The sequence below is a fragment of the Platalea leucorodia genome, assembly GCF_965183815.1.
Source record: "Platalea leucorodia genome assembly, chromosome: 7".
NCBI lineage: Eukaryota > Metazoa > Chordata > Aves > Pelecaniformes > Threskiornithidae > Platalea > Platalea leucorodia.
In genome coordinates, this window is record NC_138829.1 from 60,921,304 (window position 1) to 60,944,690 (window position 23,387).

General features: G+C 40.2%; 2 protein-coding genes across 15 annotated transcripts in view; both read left to right on the forward strand.

The window, feature by feature from the left end:
• IPO7 (importin 7) overlaps nt 1–5,107 on the forward strand; it is a 39,446-nt gene extending 34,339 nt beyond the window's left edge. The window contains exons 25-26 of one of the 3 annotated variants that reach the window (XR_014228740.1): nt 2,152–3,169; nt 3,922–5,107. Coding sequence is in view for 1 of the 3 variants with exons in the window: in XM_082317499.1 (XP_082173625.1) it covers nt 2,152–2,249 (98 nt within the window). In the remaining 2 variants the exon portion in view is untranslated. Of the gene's footprint in view, nt 1–2,151 lie in introns of all 3 variants that reach the window. The other 2 variants (XR_014228741.1, XM_082317499.1) reach the window with 2 other exon arrangements.
• A 2,280-nt stretch (nt 5,108–7,387) lies between these two features.
• The window catches only part of ZNF143 (zinc finger protein 143), a 43,943-nt gene continuing 27,943 nt past the window's right edge, over nt 7,388–23,387 (forward strand). For 2 of the 12 annotated variants that reach the window (XR_014228707.1, XM_082316948.1), the window contains exons 1-5: nt 7,388–7,513; nt 21,332–21,462; nt 22,264–22,356; nt 22,839–22,922; nt 23,149–23,229. Coding sequence is in view for 11 of the 12 variants with exons in the window: in XM_082316948.1 (XP_082173074.1) it covers nt 21,339–21,462; nt 22,264–22,356; nt 22,839–22,922; nt 23,149–23,229 (382 nt within the window). In the remaining variant the exon portion in view is untranslated. Of the gene's footprint in view, nt 7,514–12,586; nt 12,703–16,665; nt 16,878–17,328; nt 17,474–21,331; nt 21,463–22,263; nt 22,357–22,838; nt 22,923–23,148; nt 23,230–23,387 lie in introns of all 12 variants that reach the window. The other 10 variants (XM_082316945.1, XM_082316947.1, XM_082316950.1 and 7 more) reach the window with 10 other exon arrangements.

The following is a 23,387-nucleotide window of genomic DNA, read 5'->3' on the forward strand; positions in this document are numbered from 1 at the left end:
AATGCCTATAATTCAAGTTTGATAATGTCTTCATCAAAGCAGAGTTGTTTTAAGCTCCAGAGATGTTTGAAATCTCTTTAAGATTAGCAGGTCACAAAGCCTCAATGCACAAATTGTGTGGCATACCGTAGGTGTAAGGAATGATAGAAACATCTTAATGAAGTGGGCAAGTAAATAAAAAGGTATTTGTCATAATTGCTTGGATTTGAAAACAATTGATTCGATTACCTGAAGATGGATGAACTCTAGGTATGATAACACATTAATTGGCTGACAAACTATTTCCTGATGTGACCTAGTCCAGCTGGGATAGACAATGATTCTATGGCTGGGAAAATACCAAATTATGGAAGTAATATCCATCTGTAAAACTACATTATTAAGCCTATTAAATATTTCAGATTGTTATTCTCCAATACAGATTTAATATATAGGAAGCAGGCAGATCTTCAGGTTTGGGTTTTGGGTTTTTTTGCAAGTTTTCCCAGGTGTTTGAGAGTAAGCCAATATATAGCATTCTCTAAAGTCAAGCCTGAATTTTGAGTGATCAGTGCAGTCTCATATCCTCCATCTTATTGAGCAATTACTACAAGACGTTTCAAAATAGAAGTTCACAAATCTTGCAATAAAAAGATGGGTAGTAAGAATGCACATTTTATAAGTAGTTTTTGTCAGAAAACAGCCTAAATTACCTCACAAAGTTTGTAAGTTTTAACTTTTAATGGTTATAAAATACAGTTTCACTGTGACCCCTGTTAAGCACTAGAAATCATACTGATGAGATTATATACTACTTGTACATTTTATGAAAAAGTATGTTCTTTTTTTCAGCTGCTTATTCATAGAGCAAGTTAGGTTCAGATTTTGAAGTTTTAACTTAAGCAACTAGATCCTTACAGGAGATTCTTGCATACTGTCGGAGCACACTGATACTCCATTTAGGCTGCCTACCACACATGGGGACATCCTGTTAGAAGGATTTTGAATATAATTATCTCTCATTAATGTAGCTAAGAAGAATTTCCATAAGCTAAGAGATTTGTCTTCTGTGCACAATGTAGCCGGGAGGGAACAAAGCGATGCTCCCCAGGTCATGTTCTCCTTCATGAGCCATGGCAACATTTTTGTCCTGTTTCCAAAGAAACAGAGACAAATGCAGATCCTCTAGATAATACAAGCTGTCCTGTATTCCCAGAAAGAGAGAGATTGCAACTATTTTGAGGTAGGAGAGAGCTCTTAGACTAGGAATAAGACATTAATAAGCCTCATTATCTTGAGCTGGGAATAATACAAACCTTCTGCTGCATTATCTAGATTGTAGTAAAGGTGGATAGAAATACACATTTCTACCTGCTCTTTACCAATCTAATTTTCAGTTGTCCATGTATTAGAGCTTGTAAAACCCAGTCTAACAGTAATCTTCAAAGGATGGAATACGCACCTAGTAAAACCAGACAGCTTAACTATCACTGTTAGTTACAGTGATGGATATATGGACCTCAGATGCCTAACAATCTTATGGTTTGGTTGAAAATGAAAAGTGATAAACTTGGTAGTTTTATTTCAGAAATATATTATATGGTCTTAGTAACCTAAACTCCAAATTAACTGCTTGGGTATGGGGGGAAATGCATGTATGCGAAAAAGTCTGTTTCTGGTGCTTCAGTGGCTATTTCTGCTTATATTGTTGAATTGAGACAGGAACACTGAAAATTTAGCTAATATCTGTGTACTGCTTTTTTGTATGTGTGCTTTGTTATTGAATTGACTGAAAAGTCCATTAATCAGAAAGAACTGGGCACCTGTTAGCAAGTTCAGAAGTCCAGCATTCATTCAGGTCATGTTTCCGAAATGTGAAAATTACATACTCGTGTCCAAAAGTGTGGGCTTTTAAAAAATATCAATTCATTTAAGCATAGCTATAACAATATTGAGAAATTAAAATAAATAAATAATTGGTCCATCTGTTGTTTGGGGCCTGGCACATTTTGACTTTGTGGGTGCTGATTACTTTCTTGGGTAACCCCTGGTTAAACCCGTATCTCTGAGATACTCAAAATGGTCAGTCACAAAATCTTAATCTGTCTTCACCCTTACACACGCACTAAAATAAAATACCTTCCTTCTGTTTTTTTTTTTGTTTCGTTTTAGAATCCAAAATGATTGAAAAGCATGGAGGATACAAATTCAATGCTCCAGTTGTGCCAACTTCATTTAATTTTGGAGGCCCCGCCCCAGGAATGAATTGAATTATCACTTTTCCTGCTACTGTGTGATTGTAGTGAAGAGCTTGTGTTCCTCCCAATAGTGGTTCCAGAACTGGTTCATGTTATCTACAACTCACTCTAAACTAATTGATAAATAGATTGGACAAAAGCCCCAGAAGTGGGACCTGATCATGCAACCTAATACTGGAAAGCAAACCAGAGGTTTTTTTGAAGATAGGAAGAATCTGAATTTAAAGCTTCAAATGACACACTTTGGAAATCGGAAATCAAGAGGGGATGTCATGAAGGCAGCTTTTCTTTTTCTGAGGAAAAAAAATAGGTATGGGCTGCAGGACTATTTAAAATGTCTCATTTACAGGACAAGCTAGAAGGCAGACTTAATTTTTACACCTGTGGCAGTATGAATATTTGCCCAATTTATTTCCCTTTTCTCCCTTCCTATTGGGTGTCTATTCTTTTAATGTAAATAAGATAAGGTAATCAGCCTTACTTAATCTTCATCATTTCCATTTATCAAGATTGTTCATATGTAGAATATTGGACACTTAATGTAGCACTACATAACTGATAAATGTGTAAATGAATTAGCACTTTCATATTGAAACAAGCCTGCTAGCCTATGTACAAAAATAGCAAAATGTTTGCTGTTTATAAAAAATAAAAATAAAAAATAAGGGATGTATTGGGGAAAAAAATTTCAACTTATTAATTTAAAATGAACTAGCAGTTTTGTACCTGGTGACTTTGTGGTGCAGTCACCTCTGGTTGTGACTTGAATTCGGTTATGTATAAAGGGGTTAGTGATATTTCATTGCTGCTAAAAAAAAAAACAAACCACCCTCCGTGTCCTTTGTTTTTCTTGAAGATCACTGTACAAGGTGAAATTTGGATACAAATGTGTACTGTAAGCACTGAGGATAAAGTTACCTTCTCTAAAGCAGGTAAATAAGATGTGAAGTTCTGCTCTTAAGAGTCAATTGGAGTGTGTGGATGAAACATCTATATATGCAATCTATTCAAAACACAGCAATTTAATTTGGCTAATCTGGGCTGTGATCTATGAATGCAGTTTTTTCCCCCTACTTTTGCAAAATACTCTTTTTCCAGCACGTGGTAGTGCAGGTGCACTACTCTTGCATTTCATTCCCCCTCTTTTTGCACTCCCAGCATTAGTGTGTGCTGTTGTCTGCCTGATCCAGACAGTGTATTTGAAGTTTTGCCAATCTTTCATTTTGAAGCCACAATTTTCTTCCTTCAAAGTTGCTATAGTAACTAGTATTTTAGCTAGAGAGGCAAAATACAGTTCCCTCTGGGACCACTATCAAAACCACTGTATGAAGAAGCCAGCAGGGAGATGCTGTGAATGGGTTGGCTTAAATGCCCCCTTTTTCTTTTCTAAAAGCAAAAATCCATAGGTTTTTGATCTTGCCTTGAGATCATTGGTGTCAGGTCTTTTAAATCAAATGTTTGTTTTTTTTTTTTCTTTTGGCTGTTTTTATATAAAAATGTCACCTGCTGTTACAATTGATATTAAACAAGCTACCTTAATTTAATGTAAGCCTCCAAAATTTAAATACAGGTTAAAAATAAACTGAGTTTATATCTGTAAAAATGAAATGCACATATATATATTATGATACTCAAAATGCAGTCTTCAGAAAATTGGTTTGTGTGGTGTGTTTTTTTGCATCAGCAGAGTAGCAGGAGTTGGTGGTTTGGGGTTTCCTTGACGAGCTGACCAGCACCATGCTCTGCCTTCCATTTGTTGCACAACCGCTAGCGCTTCTCTGGGCAGGTGTAATGGGTTTTTCCAGTCACTCCTCTCTGGTCTGCCTCTCTTCGGCAAATGCAATTCCCTGCGCACAGAGTGCTAATGTGAGAGACTGAGCCAGGACTATAATGCCACGTTGCCCTAGCCGAATACCAAAGGGATACTTTAAAAGCAAATTGTGGACTCTAAAAGGATGGGTATTGCACCTGATGCGAAAAAGCCTGAAAAATTAAGCCTTGAATCAGAGTATCCATTATAGTAGTGGTACGAGAACCACAGTAGTACTTTTGAATCTTTAGCTGACTGGCCAAGTACCTATAGCAGAACTGTTTTCTTTGTAAATGTGTAACTCATGAGCACGTACAGGTGTACTCTGGCCTCAAGATAATCTCTAGACAAGGTTTTATTTTTGTAGAAAAAGGTGACAGACATAAATACAGCATGCCTTTTCCTGTGCATTCCTTGACCTTGAAAAATGCCCAGTTTGACATAAATAATTTCTGAACATCTGCTTGTTGGGTATCTGCTTATCTTGTTATGCATCCCAAAAAATGTAAGGGAAGCTTTTAGGACACATGAGATGCTTTTGCCTCATGGCAGAAGGTAACGACAGAGAAGCAGTGAGAAGGCTCTATATACAAAGCAGATAAAAAAAATGAGGGGAAAATCACCAATTTAGTGCCATTGTCATTTCTGGAACAGTTACATTTTTCAAGTCACAAGTCAAGGGAAGAATTTTATCTTGGTGTGAGGAATACAGTCTTACTTCAAGGGTGCTTTTATGTGTTGCTAGACTGGTTAGCAAGGAGCATCTTTTTTAAGAATGGATCTAGAACTTCGCTTTCCTTTGCTCCAAGAAATGTATTTATATAAAATTGCAAAACAATTTTGCATTGTTGTTGGTGGTGATAGTGCATTTTGTGATGCAATATATCAATTTCAGTGATACACTTATGTCAAATTTAAAATTGATCTTCCTCCTAGAGCTTGCACTTATCCATTCCATTTTCAAGGATAATGCAACTCTAAAGGAAGAGCTGGGAAATTTAAAGCCTCTGTTTTTTCTATTATGGAAGATCTCCTTGGATTAATAAACATCTAAAGCAAATCCTTATCTTCAGTTATTTCAGTGTGGTGTTTTGAATGCAGCTGTATTCTTAAAGTACTTGGGAGTCCTGTTCCAGTTACATAGCTCTACGGTTTGTATTTTCCTCTCTAAAATATTTCTTCAAGCAGAAGTGTTAGGCACAACCACAGTTCTCTTAACTGTGTTAAATACAAAAGGCTTATGTCATACACTGTTTTTTAAAATGTTAACATACTGGGTAAATTTAATACCCTTTTTTCCTAAATCACCATCTTAAAAGAATTAATAGGTGTCAGTGTAGTACAGCAAAGCTCTGTTCAAATCTCTTGTTGCCTAGAATTACTACTGCAGAAACATCATGAAGCTTCTTAGCATGTTATATCTTTTCATGTTTCTGTCAGGTTTCCTTTCCGTCCTTCCTCATACATACTTTCTCTTGCAAACCATTTTCACTTCCTGGGCCTGAATTTGTCCCCCTGTACCTCCCTTGAGATGCTGCTCAGAAACTGCAAGCACTTTGCACTTCAGTAGTTCATACCGTAGGCAGTCAGACCCCTGCTGACGCTCTCTGTGTATTCAACACGAAGATACCCAGCTGCATCCCGCTCTGGAGTTTCAGCAACGGGACTGATGCTCGCTGATGGCTCCGAGCAGTGCAGCCGAGGGGAGGGCTCCTCGGCGGGTGCTGGAGGCTCCCAGGGAGAAGGACGTGGCTCCAAAGTCAGTATCGGTGGTAGAGCCAGTGTTGTCTGCGTATGGCTTTTGATTTAACAGATGTGGCCGAGTTCAACTAATGCTGGTCCAAAATGAAAATTTGAGAAAAGCTTGGAAGGTCCAAGGCGCTCTGTATATGCTGTTATGGACTATAAAGGCCAGAGTTGAGTCCCTTCAGCTGGGTTTTTTCTCTTCCCTGTGCTCTGTGGGATCTTCCACATACACAGAACCAGGAATGTGGAAAAGCTTCATTTGTCTGGTGGCGTGGCACTGATTATGAATTACTTTGCAATCAGTATGTAGCTTATTTAACTTAAACAGCATGTCATTCGGTTGCATATTTGTGCTTTTTGTAACCAGACATTCTCAGATGTTGATGCTAGAAAGTACTTCAGAATGGGAAATACTGAGTTGTAGGATTTGACAGAGATGTTAACAAGTAATCTATTAACATAAAGGAGTTGGTAAACCCAAAACATAATTTTATCGTCTTGGGTATTTCAATATTGTTCTCTGTTCGGCCTATTCAGGAATAAGCTATTTTTGGCTGTTTGTATGACTGCAAGAATTTAAAACTATTATTCTGGCGTTTCAGGCAAAAAATCTTAAATGCTTTTATATGTCATGTTCAGAAAGGTCAAGTAAGCCCTACAGAGCTGGGCACATCACCCTATCAATGGCAATTACTCATGTTAATTGCACAGTTGGGTTTTCTTGAAAAATCGTCTACCAAAGTAATTGTAATACCCTTTAATTGCCTGTGGAACTGCTGCTGGACTATTAGATGTTTCCATACCAAAAAATCACGCAAGGATAAATATTCTCAAGCATAGCTTTAAGAACGGAATCCTCATCCGCAAGAGCTGGGCTGGAAAGGCAGCAGAAGCTAAGGAGGCTGGGGAAGGGCAGGCTGCTCGCTCCCCCCAGCCCTGCCCCGAGCAGCAGGCCCTCCGCAAGGGCCCCGCGCCCCGCCGCCCTTCCAGCCGCCTCCCTCCCTCCGGCTCCCGCACCGACAACGGACGGAGCCCAGCGCAGCGTCCGCCGCGGGGACGGCGGCGCCCCAGGCTCAGCAGAACGCGCCCGGGCCGTCTGCGGGGGCCGCGACGGCGGGGCCGGAGCCCGCCCGCGGGCCGCGGCCGAGGCAGCAGTCCCTCCCTGCGGGCGCCCGGCGGCCCGGCTCCAGGCGCCCGCCTCCTCGGGCCGCGCCGCTCCGTCCCCGCCGCGGGGGGCCGGCCGCCCTGCCAAGGACAGCGGCCTCAGGGCGCGCCCGGCCCCCCGCGCTCCCCTCCCTCGCTTCCTCCCTGCCCGCGGCGTCCCCGAGCGCCGCCGCTGACCGGGCGCCCTCCCCGGGGAAGGAAATGGCGCCCGGCTCCCTCGCTCCCCCGCTGACGCACAAACGCCTCGCTCCCCGCGGTACAAAATGGCGGCGGCGGCGGCCCCGAACCCAGCATAACCGAGACGCCATGAAGCCGCGGGGCGGGGCCCCGGGCGCCTAGCCAATGGGCATTGGCGCGGGGCCTGGAGGCGGCCAATGGCGAGCGGAGTCGGTGACGCACGGCGCGGCGCGCCCAATGGGAGCGGCGGGAGCGCCGGGCGCCAGGTCCGCCCGCGCGGCTCGGGGCGGTGCTGAGGCGGGCGGGCGCTGAGGCGGCCGTTTCCTGTCCTGGTGCATGGTGGTCGGACGGAGGAATTGTTGGAAAATTTCTCGGCGAGGTTAGTATATAAATGTGTTTTTACCCAGTGTGCCTTATTCTAACCACCGCCATCTCCGGCTGGGGCCGCCGCGCCGGGCCGCCGAACCGGGCCTCGCCCTCCGCCCTGCGCGCAGGGAGGCGGCGAGGGGCAGCGAGCGGGGGCAGGCGGGGAGCGCCGGCACCGACCGACACGAATAAAGCCGCGGCTCAGCCGCCCGCCCGCCCGCTCCGCGCGGCCCGGCCCCTCCCCCTCCCGCCGGGCCTGCCCGCGCCTGCCCGCCGGCACCCCGCACCGCGCCGGGCCGGCCACCGCCCGCCGCCCCCTCCCCGGCCCGGGCGGCGCCCCGGCCGGCCCCCCGCCGGCCGCCCCTTGGCGGGCCCGGGCGCGGGGGCGCCCGTTAGCCGCTGCGTCACGGGCGGGGGCTGCCGGCGGCGGGCGCGCTCTCCGCGCGGGCGGCGGCGGCGAGGGAGGGAGGGGGGCGCGGGGGCGGCGGGCAGCGCCGCGGGGGGGATGGGGGGTGTCCTGGCGCGCTGCGGGCCCCGCGCCCGTCCCGGGGCGGCCGGCGCTCGCCGCGCCTTATTTTGGGGATTCATTTATTGTCACGTTTTCTTTTTCTTTTTAACGTGGTATTTCCATTTTGACGGAGGGCAGACTTGCAAAACGGCACTGAAACAATTGCCTCCAGAGCTCTCCCGGCCTAGCGTGCGGCTGGAGGCGCGCGCGGTGGGGAGGGCACCGTTCGCCGCCCTTGCACGGAGCCGCTTGCTCGTAACGCTGCTGCGTGGTAGCGCCGCGAGCCCGGCTGTTGCCGTGCTAACGCAGGAGAGGGTCCTTGCACCGGGCTTGTAACCATCTGGTGTAGTACATCTCTTCCGACTCACCAGTATGCCGTGCAAAATCATTTTAAGAGTTTTACAGCTCTTGTCGTTTCCTTCAGCTTTTCTTGTCTAGAACTTTTAATAGAACAGGACAACGACGAGCTACTCCTTTAGAAAAATTACCTGCTATAACGCAAAGATTTTATTTTCTGATAAGGTCTTATTTGCGGTGCTTGTTTGTCGAGAAAAAATGGCATGACTTCCATGCAAGTTAAATTTTCTGTTAAAACAAGCCTACGGTTGAGCAGCTCCAGTTATGCATAAAATCTCTTAAGGGTTTGTTTTGAACTACCAAAGAATTACATTTGATGTTATACACAGAGTGATACCAGTACTTCCAAGGAGTGTTATTCCTGTTTCCAGTGATACAGAAACTTCAACCTTACAGTCTTTCAAAGAAAACATTTTCTCTTGTCATATAGTTTTCTGAAGATTCTGCTTCAGGTGTTGTAAATCTTGTTATGCTTTAGAGGACTATATACCAGATATTTCTGTTGTAGCTTCAAGGTGATCATACCTGAAAAATGAAATTTGTTTGTCCTTAACTAGTAGCTTTTTAAGAGAAGTAGTATGTGCATAGTATATTTTAGCTTGGTGTAATTGTATTTGCCATACAGCTTTAGAATGGTGGAGTACAACATAACCGCGTTTTCATGGCTTGTTTCTTTGTATTTCATGCACTAAAGTCTTGAGCTTTCAAGCTGTGTATATGTCAGAAGCTATTCATTTGGATCACTGCAGAAGATGAAACTTGGGAATATGTAGTCAAATAATATATGATTGTTTTGGTAATAGAGTGCTGCTGAAATGAGATGTAAAAATAGACATTTTAAATAGCTTTGAGACATGTATTTCAAATTGATTGCATAATGTACATAAACTATTCTCATTATTGTAATGAAATAATGTTTCATTTCTAGTATCCTATCTGAGGAAGAGTTATTCTGCCTTATATTACAGGCTCAAATAAAGCAAATGCTTAAGCAAGTGTAAAAGTTTCCTTAGCTAGAAAGTTGCACAGGCTTCACTCTGTCTTCATGCCTGTGTAGCATTTGATGATTAAACATCAAAATAACTTCTGTCATGAGCTGGCAATCCCTTTTCTCAGAGGAGATGGGTGCAGCAATAATAAAGTGATGAATATTTCCTGGTAATGGGTGCCAAAATTAGGTAGTAGATCTGTTCTTGTCTGGAGAATATCTCAAATGATGTACTGTTTCAGCTCAGCAGACTGCTGCTGGCCCGCGTTTTGCTGTCCCGTACTATGCAGGAGAAGGGAATTGGTGGGAGGTTGAGCAGCGAGCAGGACTAAGCAGCAGGCGGCCGCTGCCGCCGCCGTGCCCGCTCACAGCTGTGCTGCTGGCGCGCCGGCTGCCTGCGGGCTGCCTTCTCCCCCGCGCTTCTCTTGGATGTGCCGAGGGTGCCTCAGCTTAAGCTTCGTGGTCGTAATGGTCTCTCCCTGGACACCATCTTTTCTGGGCATTCCTTAAAACATCGTGTGTGTGTGTGTGTATTCTTGCACACTTATGTATTGGCCTTAATAAAATGTATGGGGTTTGTTTTAAAATAAAGCTAAAAAGACAGCAGTTTTGAACTGGGTTGCTTCTCTTACAATGTAATTGAGCTTCATTTAGAGTGTGGGATGTTGATCCTTCCTTGCTGTTGCATGTAAGTCTTGGCCTTAAGAGTTTTGCGTTAAAACATGCTCAGCATAGGTGGAGTCTTTGAGAAACACTGTTACTAAATTTTGAGGAGTCTTTAGCTGGCGGGTGTGAAACTATTTGTTTTCCAAAGCATAGGGCTCAGCTGAATTTGGATGAGTTTCCACACACAAAGTGAACAGCACATTCCCGATAATCAGGGCAATTCTTCCAGTTTCAGGCATTGCAATGCACAGAATGCAAATACTCACGAGGAAGATCTAACTTGTCTCGGTGCTCTTGTAGACCAATTCCTTCATTGCTCTTTTCCCGTCTGCATTTTGAGTTGTACCCTCTTCCTTGATCATCTCCATGATTTCTGCTTCCCATGCTGTCTTTTGTAACTCCTGCTGGCTCTGACGTGTATGTACATACCGTAGCATCCCAGGCCAACCTTTGTTTGCCTTTCCTTGCCACTGGCTTTTTTCCTGTATTGTCACATCCCTTGCACGTTTCTACAGCTCAACAGCATGCGTTCTGCTCTTTCTGCATTAATAGGTGGGCAGGTATTTTTTCATCTCTTCTGTGCTGCAAGGAAATTGGTGCACCTGGTGAAGAGAGCATGAATTGGGTAGCCTGTTCCTGTGCCTTGTGCCACAAAAGATCCCGAAAGATTGAAGGAAGGTTTCTGCTTAGCTTATGGATCCCTAAGATAGATCGTGATCCTACCAGATGGATCCTCTTCTGGAATCTGAGAATTCAGCTCTGAAATGCAAGTTCCTGTAAATAGAGGTGTGCTTAGGTATTGTTCTGAGGATGGAGTGAGGAATCTGAGGGAGGTGCCTGTCCATGGACACCATGTTTCTGGGGGAGGAGAGGAAGGAAGCCTTACGACCCATCATGGCGTAATGGGGTTTATGGGGTTCTGCCTGTACCTTAAGTCTGTAACTTGATCGGCCCTTAGTTGTATTAAGGGGAATATGGTTTTGGTCCTCTCACTCTGTGCTCTGCGCACCAGGAATTGTTGATCGGTTACTCAAAAATGGAATTGAACTAAATTAGTGAGTGCTTCCAGTGACTTAGTCTGCTAAAATTTTCTGGGTTACGCAGCTTTTTTAATTGTATAGTGGGATTGTACTTTGCTCCACCAAGATAACACTTGTTAAATAAATGAAGTTCTCAGTTTTGAAGGGAATTTACAGTTCCAGCAAATTCTGCAATATTCAAAGTTGATATCAGAGTTACAACTACTTAATGCTTCCCTCGATCTGTATTTTATTGTCTGCTGAATGTTTTCCTTTGTATACACTTCTTGAGGGGAAAATTCCGTTATCTGCTTAATGCTCTTGGTCTTCATTTCTGATGACAGACTTCTCTAGAATTGGAAGATGGGTCTGTATTTGCAAGTTAGTTGGTGTTGCCCATATCTTAAGTATATTCATACTGAGCTAACATGGTATTACACAGAGTTTCTTAGAATATATTTAGATGTACTGTTTTTCAGTTTAAATTTGTAATCTGTTTTTTTGTAATTCAGGGTAGAGGTTGGCAATTCAGTAGGCTGTCCGTTTAGTTCCTGAAATACAAGCACAGACTAAAACACTGCTGTTAACTGTCATGGCTAATACTGATACATCTGTAATGTAGTTATCAGATTACTAATTAACTCATAACCACACAAACCAACCTGCTCAAAATTCCCTGTTTTGTTGGCAGTCTCAGTGGATTTGCAGGATTTGAAGGGGCACAGGATTAATTGTTTTGGTGATGTAAATTAGACACACTTGTGATTTCTTGACAATTAAGAGAGTTAGAAGTCTGTTTGACACGAAGTAAAACATTGATAGAAATAGTTAGTCTTAATTTCTTTTAGATTTTTAGCCCTTAAGTATTCACCTGTTCACCAAATGTTCCTTGTTTTATTTAAACCACTCACTGATATAACTGGAGGTTTTATGATATAAGGATTAAGTAGCTTCCTGAAGTGCTTCAGAAGTTAACTGTATCTTTTTTTTTTTTTTATTTTATTTTCACTGCAGATGGGCATTACTGGTCATTTCTAGGAGTAATTTGAATACAATTCTGACATGCATCATCTGGATGCCTTCTTTATATAGCCAGTATTTTGTGTAGATGTGCTTGATGGTAAAAAACAAACCCCCAAAGCCAGTAGTTTTAAAAACACATAGGTTCGTTGGTTAAGTGCTTTAAGTCTGTTTCTCACTTTGTGACTTCCAGGGGGAAAATCCACTTGGAATGAAATCTAGTGCTTTATCTCACTAATGTGTGCTGAAAAATTACTTAAAGGGTTTGGGTTTTTTTTTCAGCTTTGTTAATCACATTCTAAGTTTTTCAAGTACAAAACACAAAATCAGATGACCTACCATAGGTTCAGATTTTTTCTGATCTCAGGCCCAACATCCAGTTTCTGAGCATGCACATCAAAATTATTTATTTTTACTTTTTTGACTATTAAAAATAATTTATTACCAGTCAGTCTGCAATAAAGAAATATTTTTTGGTTTTTGGTTTGTGTTTTTTTGTTGTTTTGTTTTTGTTTTTGTTTTTTTTAGAAAAGAAGGTATGCCTGAGCATTGATAATACAAGTTTGGCCATGAGAGAAGAAATGTGTCTTAACTTTGAGCAAAGAATACCATCTGAGTTGAGAGAAACTTGCTGACTTGTTTTGGTAGGTGATTTACATTGTTCCTGTCACAGTACACCTGCAAGCCCTTCTATGCATGCACACAAGTATTCGGAATGATGCATAGGTGTTTTCAGTCATATTTGAATTTGATGTTTTGGTACAGATTGTATGGCCCTGTTTCATTAGTGCATTGATCATTGACCAGGTGCATTAGTATACTTTTTTTGTACTTTAATAAAGCTTTCAGAATCCTGGTTTCTGTACTTCTGCAAACAGTGCTGTATGGATCTCAATTGCTTGTTACCTTCCGTGCAGGATTTTTGGAATTGGATCTCTTGGAAGATTCCCAAACCTGTTTCAAATCTCTGGCTCAGGAAGCTGTGCTGGTCATTGGGGTAGTTACTTAGAAGCAGTGCTCTTGTAATAGTGCCACCCAAGGCAAATGTGATCATTGAACTAAGCATTTGCTGGTGAGGTGCTTGTCCCAGAGCTGCAGCATGAGTTTAATTAGCTTTCTGTCTGCACTGCTGACAGTTAATATACTGATGGAACTATTCTGACCTCCGTGGATTAACTAGTAATTTCTTCTCTAATATGTTCAAGAAACATGTGAAGTTAGCAGTCGTATTTGGGATCAACCTGAGTCTTCTCCACACGTGTAGGACTTCTTGGTGGGTGGCTTTCTGATCTGCCTGCGGGCCATACATTTGAAAATCGTAGCATCCTTAGCACTCCCACAGTGTGAGATTGGACACATACGCATAATCTCGTAATATTAGAGTAAGGATTTGTAAACATTCTTTATTTGCACTGGTTAATCCAATTTTTTTTTTTTATAAAATGCAAGCATCTGACAATACTTTTAACATTCACGATTTGTAGACGGGATTCATGATGTAAACAATATATGGTGATGACTTTGAGGGGGAAAAAGACTGCTGGAACATAAAGCAATTATGTGAGGCTAAATGTGGTTCTCGCTGCTCACACTGAAGTCAGAAGAGTTGTGCTTGGTTGTGGCAGTGATAAATTTGGTCTTGCATGTATATGTTATTTCTGAAGAGATACCAAACTCTCTGGCAGTGAATTAGTCTTGAACTGCATTATAATTGGGATGTATCTCTGGTGGAACAGAAAGGTTGAAATACTGCAAAAAGAGTAAAAAGGAGCCTTGAGTTTGACTGCAAACTTCTGCTTTGGGCAACATGAGTCCCAGTTAGCTGTGCTGCCGCTCGGAGTGTATACATCATGCCTATGCAGTTGCCAGTGCTGTCAGTCTTGATTAAGTTCTTCTCCAGGGCCAGGGTTAGAGCCCGTGATTCATAATTCACAACACTTCTTCACTATCTAGAAAATAATTGTGTATTTTGCTATTAAATTGCATATCTTACCCCTCTATCTGAATCCAGCTATTGGTACGAGATTCTTTAGTAGAGGTTTTTGTTCTGTATTTCAGCCTTGTTTCCATTTTATACAGTGGGTGATTACTGTGGTGGAAATTGCTGTTTAATTATGTTCGTTTGCCTTGACAAGAGACTGAAAAAAATGCAGTAAAAGAACTTAAGATTATAGGGGAAAACACGTAGAAATTTAGAAATGCCTAACATTAAGTAGTTTATGTTTATTCAGTAAAACTCAATCTGACAGATTATAGCATGAAATCAGTGTTTCAGTGCAATGGTAAAATACTGAAAAAGGTAAGGGCTGTTGATGAAGAAAGAAATCCATGCCTCATCTATTGAATCATTCCATCGAAGCATCCAAAGGATCTAGATTTCATTTTTGATTCTGCTACAGATTTCTAGTGCAATACTGGAAAAGATTATCATACAGGTACACATGAGAACAGAAGTAAGATTTTGGAGAACCTTAGTTCTGCCATGTTTTTATCTCTGAGCTTACAGCTGTCAAATGACTTTATGTAATTAGTAAGCTATACACTTGGGTCCTCTAAAAAAAACTTTGTCTGGACTAGTCAGTTTTTCAGTCTATGTCAGTCATTTTTTGCACTGAGGCCCAGAAATCTGTAATGCATATTAATTATCAGTTGAAGTTTATTTAACCAGAATGTCAATTGTAGGTACTAATTTTGATTTTTCACAAATGTTTGTTAATCGGACTAGTTTGGGGAAATTACTGATATTTGCAATCATATCAGTTGTTAAGGACCTTAATGCAACCAGTATTTAATTCAGAAAAACCTTAATTATGTTACTGTGCTGACATACTTGAACTGGTTTTGGGATCCAGCTTCATCAAATGTGAGAATGCAGTTCCCTAAAATTCCTTAATGAAAGTTTCGGTATTGTGGGGTTGTATCATTTGCCATTTTACTTTTCTGGATTGGTTTTTATTTGTTGTTTTTATAAGTTTTATAAAATTACAATGGTTTTGTACATTATCTAGAAGTGTATTAAAAATAAAAGTGATGTTTCTTTTCAAATTAAAGAAATTGATATTATTTCAAACTTCTCAGTGCTGCCTGCACAAGGAGGGTGAACAGTCACAAGGCTGCTGAATGTCTGGAGTAGCTTTTTTTCCTGTCTTTCCTTCCCAGTTCTTTTCTTCCTGCACATTCTAGATTGCATTTTATAACCATAAGTTTTCTTCCATGACTGCTATTACAAACTTTATTCCTGGTAATCATCCTCTAAGCATCATCTTTTTTTTTCTCTAAGGAGTTTCTGTTACTGTCACTGCAGGTTTTTTCCTTTGTCTGGCAATACAGTGGTGTAGTCATTCTTTAAATGGCAAATTCCTGCTATTTTCCAGCTGTTATTTGCCACATTTGCTACATGGGGTCTCCTCATGCTGTCCTCTCAGCTGCCAGAGTTCCCAAGTGCCCCAAACCCACTTTCTGCTCCATGGCAGCATGCCCTCTACCAGCTCTCACTTTGCTTTTCAGCTGCCTAAATCCCACCTGCTGTTTCTTGGTTCTTCAATTCCTAGTTTTCAGCAGAGATGCCTGTTTCCAGTTGGATTGAGTTTACATTAAAACTTCTCTTTTAACATTGCATCTTTTCTCCAAAACAAATGACAGCATCCAAAAGATTCTATTTGTTTGAGTATTAGTGGAGGGAAACACACAGGAGGTGCTCTCTGGATAGACAACTTCATGAAGTCTTAATGAAAAAGCCTTTATTTTTAACCAGCTTCTCTCTTCCCTTTCCCCCCGCACCCCTGGATCCCTCTGGTTGCTGAGTGTTGAGAATTTAAAGCATACTTGAGTTCACAGTTTTTTCTGTTCAGAGAATTTGGGAGGGGTAGTTTGATTTTTTTTTTTTATTTATTTTATTTTAATAAAAACTTGCCCCTATGTGCCCTGCTAGATGGCATATTTTATCTATCAATGTTACACTGGGGGTTTACATTGCTTTTGCAGCTTTTGTAAAAAAGCATAATAAAATCAGCAATGCGCATCACTAACTCACTGCTTTTGCTTTGTAACTAACAGTGCGAGACTTGTTTCAGCATCACTTCTTGCGACTGGCCGTTGCTTCCTTCTATCAGGCACTGTTTTCAGTTCAGAGATTTTTCAGTCTAATTGTTTTCTGTCTCGGGCTGATTTTTTTGTGGGAAGTATTTTAACCATCTTAAAGAATGGTAAGATTTTCTCTGCATGAATACCATAGGAGTAGTTCAGTGACTAATCATTTCAGGAATGCAATATGCATTACTGTCCTTGTGAAAGTCTTCCCAAACATCATCATTAACATGCCTTTGAAAATTGCAACTTGCGTATGATCTGTGAAGGTTTGCAAGAGTTCACAAAGTCAAGTCTCAAGTTTTCACTTCAGTGAGTACCTCATGACTAAGCCTGTACTTGTCTTTTCTGTAGGACAGCTCTTGAGATTAAGCAGAATACACGTGCATCAATCTTGTTGAGCAGCCGTGCAGGTCCCACCCCAGGGTTCATGTATTTTTCTAAAAATGGATGCTTTCAGCTGCTTTTTGACTAACGAGGTGCAATATATGAAGTGGGTAAAGGAAATCATTCTCTCCCAGGTTCTTGCTGACAAAATTCCTGGCAGACAGGAGGTTTAAAGAAAAAGCTTAGTGATGCAAGTGCACATAAATAAAAGCAATGAGGTGGATTAGGGAAAGAAGCTGGTGAGATTCGGATTGGAAGAAGGATGAAGACAAATTTGCTGGAAGCTGAGGAGAAGGCAACATACAAGCCAGCAGAAAAGTGGAGGAAGAGAGTGACTAAAGCTGAGGTAAGGGAAGAGACTTGAGTTTGATGAAAACGGACTGGTTTCAAAAAACCAAGGCAAATGAATAAAAATACGATAGGAGACTATATTTGCAGGATGAACAATGTTCCAACACCATGGTGATACTGGTTTAAGTATATGCAGTATCAAAATGATTAGATATCATAGAACAGTTTAAGTTGGAAGGGACCTCCGGAAGTTATCTAGTCCAGCCCCAATCAAGGTGGGTCTGATTAAGCTGGGTTACCCAGGGCTGTGTCAAGATGAGTGTTGAACACCTCCAAGGATGGAGAGTCCATAACCTTTCTTGGCAATCTGTTCCTGTATTTGACCACTCTTGGGCAGCGGGCAGTAACACTGTAGCAGCAATATCTCTGTGATAGCCTGACCTATTTCTCTACAACATAGGCCAGTTTTACATCTCCTTTAGTTCTCTCCCTATCCTTTTCCTCAGAGCTTGTAGGCCTGTCTGGTTAGCCTGTCTTCTCCACTGGGGAGGAAGAAGAGAGGCTGAAAGTGAGGAGCACATCTACTTTTGGCTGAGGCTATGCCTCCCTGCACAACAGAGTAACAGAGCAAAACTGCTGCATCACCAAAGAGTGAGTGAAAGCTGGGGTTTTGGTGTTTGGGAGGGTTCCAGTGCTACAACCTCCATTACAGGGGATGTACTTCTAAGATGGGTCTGAACATGAACTGTCTTGAAACAAAGAGGCAGGAGGGTGATAGACAATGGTGAGATGGACACGTAGAGCAGGCCAGAAGTAAGAGAAGACTTGGGGACTAGTTGCAGAGGGAATTCGTGTGGACGTTGGCATATTTTTAGATTATTTTGACAAGGATGGGATTATATTTGGGAAGAGGGACGTGCTGGTAATTTGGTACCATGATAGGACTGGCTGAAGAAGGAAGCTGGTACTTCAAGGAGAAGGGATGGCACTGGGGATACAAAGCTAGTGGAAGGACAGAGGATTGGGAAGAGGATATATTGGAAGGGATAATTTTAAAGGAGTTGGAATTGGGAGAAAACAGCAACACAGTCTGTGTAAGTTACAGCACATTGATCGTCCAGATCATCTGGAATAGGGGAAAGTAGTGAACGTTGTTCTGCTGTGTGCAGCAGTTCACTCTCTCTTTTTTTTTTTTTTTTTTTTTTTCCAGTGTGTGATAACTATTAATCAGCCACACTACAATAACAAACACTGTAGAATAATTTAAACAAATACTTTTGCTCCTTTGGCCCTTGAATTTATCTTGCATTAGATTTCTTTTCCTTCCAAAATAGCCGTTGACCCTTTAAGCAATTGGTTCCGCTCTGACTCTTTCAGGACTTCACAGTTGTCTGCATTGACTAGCTTCCTCTCTACTTCCCCAAAATTGAGAGAAGTATAAGCTCTGGAGGAAGGACATTATTCTATTTTAAAGGCAGATAATATATTAAAGATGCTGGGGGCTTCTTAAAAGATACTTTGTCTAAGAGAAGGGATACTCTAAAGTAGACCTGAAAGGCCTTTGTGGTGCAGCCCCTGCTGAAATTGTTTCAGAATATGGTTCTAGTGAAAACCAGTGGTTGTGTAGCCTTTCTTCTCCAGTGTGTGAAATGGTCTAGCTGCTTTGCAACCTCCTTCCATGAGGCGTCCTGAAAATTGAGTGAATGGAAAATATTGACAGTACAGAACACTGTTAGCAGTTAAGAAGACAAGACAACCTCTGTGCACCACTAGCATCTAATACCATAATTACTTAATTGAACTTGCTACAAGCTGGCAGTACCTCTGGAGAAGCAGTCCTTGCAAACTGGTCTGGAATAAAACTTTTTTTGGTGCTAGTTTATTTTTTTAACTGCGTCAGTTTTCTGATCTTATTTGCTGTACAGTATGCGAACACTGAGCATAGGGCCACTTCAGTGCTCGTTTAAGCTGATGCTGTGGCTACAGCATGTTGTCCTATTTTTGGTTTATGAGCAAAGCACTTTCTAAGTAAGCGTTTTGTCCTATTTTGAGATAGGGGAGATAAATGAGTAATAGGGAAAGAAGTTACTAGTCCAAAGTCACTAACATGGAGATGGTAGAGGAAGGAGTTGAGCTCAGGATCTCTTATGTCCTCATACAATTCCTTGTCCCTTAGATTATAGTATCCAAAAGAACTTAGCTATTCCATTTTCTTCAGAAACATCTAGTATAAACGCAATTTAGTCTGGATGGCTTCTCTGCACTGGCTCTTTTTCTGTTGTATTACATCTCTTTTAGAGACCTCATTTTCTATAAAAGCTTCTTTTCTTGAAAAGGATGCTGGGAACAAGAACTGCCCATCTTCCCTTGGGTGTTAAAAAATCTCTCATATCTCTTTTGAATTATATTTTGGTTTCTATTTTAACTGTATCTTCTTTTTGATGCTCAGAGTTCTTCAAGGTTCAAATTCTCTATTACAGGCTTATAAATTAATCTCCTTAATGTTCCAGATAGATAGATATTATATAGGATTTTAATCTTGGAGGGCATATTTCTCACTGAATTGTGAACTGATCATTAGCAGTGTTTTTTTCCTTATATGATTTTCAATGTAGCGCATGAAAAAAATTGCTTTATTACAGGAGGTTTAAAACCTTCCTAAAGCTACCTGTTCTGCTTTCTTTATTAAACTGTGTCTAGTCCGTTAACTGGGCTCTTAACAGTTAACCAAACTGTCAATAATATTCTCATACATGCCAAGGTGATTTAGACTCCAGGTCCATTTTCAGGAGGTAATATGGGTACTTGGTGTAATATCACATTAAAAGTTAGTGGGACTTGGACCGTAGCAACACATTTGCTTTGTGCACAGCACTTGGGTTAAAGTGTTTCAGACAGCAAAAGCAGCAGAGCTGCAGCAGCTGGGTATGGGTTGGCTTTTTCTCTGCTGAGACTAAGAAACCTAGGTAGCTGCCTGCCTCTCTAGGAAATAGTGTGTGGTTCAAAGTCACTTGGATGTATTTGGAAAATATTACTCTGGTATAATTTTCAACTACTAAATTAGCGTACCAAACCTTTTAAATACTGCAGGCATGCTGGAGTACCTAAATGGTCTAGTTTGCTCTTGTTATTCTTTAGTTTTGACATAAGCACGAGTTTCTCAGCGGTCTTCGGACCGTTGATGAGTTGCTCATTCAAGGGCAGATTTCTGGATTGTAGAGGTAAAAAGAGTTTAGTTATTTAGAAATGTAATCATAAGTAAATTAAGAAAACCTAGATTATTCTTCTCAGCCTTGAACTGTAAAACAGCAGGTCATAGAACCATACTAAGATTAAAAGCTTTGATTGTTTATCTGTAACCTTTTTGTGAGATTATCTAACTGCTTCTTATTGTAAGAAAAACTCTTGACTATCAAAAAGATTGGGGTGGGGGGAAAGTTGCTTTAATGCTGTGTAGCTTAGATTGCAATTCTATGTGATATATATATACACGTATATTATTTTTTCCTTTCATCCACATCTAAGTGTATGTTACATTAACTAAAGGTCTTGCAGCACTCCGTGACTCTTTTTTGGTTGTTTTGTTTGTTTGTCTTTGTTTTTTTTCCTGTGGTAAAAGCCAACATCTGAGTTAGTAGAATGCAATGTTATATATTTCCTTTATAGCTTCTTAATCTAGTAATACTGAAAATTAGTAATAGCCTTTCAGATTCAGTAGACTTAATCTCCCATATTGAAACATGCCTGGGTAAAAAATTAGTATCCAAAGGGATGGCTGTATCTGGTTCTATGAGATACATGCAGAGTTGTGACTGTTGCTCACTAATCACTATCCTGTTGTCTTATTAATACATTTTATCATGAGATACTTTATTAGGAGGGATTTTTTTTAATTCTTTGTTGGTTTGGTTTGGGTTTTTGGTTTGGTTTTTTTTTTTTTTTTTTTTAAATAGAAACCTTCCGGGAAAGTTTAGGGAAATAGTTGGATCATTCAGTCAGACCTACTAATGAAGTCTGTATTTCCCAGTGTGTGATAGATTCTAAACCTCCTGCTGGCACCAGAGAGATGTTTAATTTATATAGTTAAAGCCCTGCTATTGTCGTGGGTGACTGTGGGTGAATTGTCAGCTTTATTTTAATTCTGGGGACAAAAAGATATCATTACTTATACCATCATCACCACCATTATTCTTTATACATTGGTTGAATAATTCATATTTAACTGAAATCTAAATGTGATTGATGCACTTCAGTTTAGTAACTGCTACCTGAAGTTCTTAACAGCTTAGTTAATTGAGGTAATAACATTTAGCTATTTCAAACAACTTTTTTTCCTCTGGAGTATTTTCCAGGTAAGTCATTTCATTCATTGCATCTTCTTTATATGGAAGGTAACAAAATATTTGTATCAGCTGTATAAAAATCTAATTAAACTTGGATTGTCTTTAACTCGTTCTGGTTCTGTGTTTTAAATTTTCTGTCTGTGTTTTGTGAATACTTTCTTTCTAGGTAGACAATGTTATTAGCTCAGATAAATCGAGACTCTCAGGGAATGACTGAATTTTCTGGAGGAGGAATGGAGGCCCAGCATGTGACTCTTTGTCTAACAGAAGCTGTGGCTGTGCAAGGTGAACCTTCAGGTTAAAATATCTCTACATTATTGTGTCTTTTCTGTTTGTAATTTAGATAAAACTCTAAAACTCACGTAGTGTATTCTAAATGAAAAATCTAATGGAAATTATTCTTAGTTAAGTGAGAATGATTAAGTTCACTAATTTAATTCTGAAAGGAAATGATCTCTTAATTAAGGTAAAGGTAATACGAGTGTAAATGTGCCAAAATAGGAAATATAAAATCTGACTTTATTCTCGCTATAGTTTTACTGTTTTATACTTTGTAACTTCAGTTTATATCTAAGTATGTATTAAATAAGTGGAGTTTTAAATAGATTGGTGATCTAGGATTGGTTTGAACTTGATGTTTTCTGACAGCTTCGTTACAATTTTACATGATTAAAAACTTTTTCCTAAATCTGTGTTTTACTGTAGATAGATTTGTGTATAATAATGACAGGTAGTAGTGTACAAAACAAAATTATCAATACAAGTAATATATATCATTATTTCACTGTTGACATTCATGACTTAATATTTCTCCTATAACCTCAGCTTTGTAGTTATTTATTCAGTGACATTGTAACTTTTTTTTAGTTAAGGAAAATAACATTCTAGCTGTCACGTTTACAGAGCAAAATCTTGAACATATGACCATAGCATATGTTCAAGGCTCAAAAACCAGAAAGCAAGTAAGAACTATATCCTATTATTATTTCTGAAATCATTATGCTTTAAGGGGTTGTAATCGTTCATGGAGGTGGTTAAGTTGTGATTTTGGGGGTTTGATGCTGGTAATAGTGAATGTGAACTTGTTTTCCTTGCTAGATGGTGACAACTTAGAAAACATGGAAGGTGTAAGTTTGCAAGCAGTTACTCTTGCTGATGGCTCCACTGCTTACATACAGCACAATTCTAAAGGTAGGTAAATGACTAGAAGTTGATTGATATTGAAATTGTATTGCCCTTTTTAACCCTGTCTTTGGATTGTGAACCCCTTTGGATTGTAAAGTCAGGCAAAATCTGTACAATGTTCATGAAGTTCCAATTCCAGCTGGGAATTACAGGTATTACAGTAATACCTATAAAACAAATATTTATTTCTTCTACTAATAAGATGCAAGTATCAAATGCAAAGCATAAGTCAAACAAAAGTGAGATGATCTCTATGCTTCAACCCCAAATATCAACATTCTTCCTACTGGATAGGACATCAGGCCTTTTCCATTTTTTTACCCCAGAATATTAAAACCTCTGTATAGTCATACTGTGCTTACTCTTTACCAAACATTATTTCTCAGTGATATTTTATTGATATTTTAATTGAGAAAGTATCAACTGTGTGTTTAAACTGTGATGTGTCATACAGAATATTTTTTAAGAATTCTAATTGTATATTTCAGATGGTAAATTAATGGATGGCCAAGTGATTCAATTAGAAGATGGTTCTGCTGCTTATGTTCAACATGTACCCATGCCTAAAAGCAGTAAGTGTAGTAATACAAGAAATATATTCTAAAATAATGTATTAATGATAAATGTCGATATTAAGTAATTAACACTCAGTATAATAGCTTGATTTCTTATTTTAATGGAAACAGTTTTGAAGAGATCCTAGGTATTTTGTAAGCCTAGGTATTTAGTGTTTAATCTTTCTAACTAATGTATTTTTCAAACTATTGTTGAAGCGTTGTAATTCTTTCTTCTGAACAGGGGACAGCTTGCGTCTGGAAGATGGACAAGCGGTTCAGCTCGAAGATGGAACTACAGCATTTATTCATCACACCTCGAAAGGTAATTTCTTTTTTAAGTGTGATTTATTACATTAGAGTTCAACAGAACTTCAGCAGTATAAAGTATGGTACTCTTTTTAGACTATGACGTCATTTAGTGTGATTCCCAATGTAGATTACCTGTTGCTTTTACTTTGTGACATCTGGAAATTGTTGAAA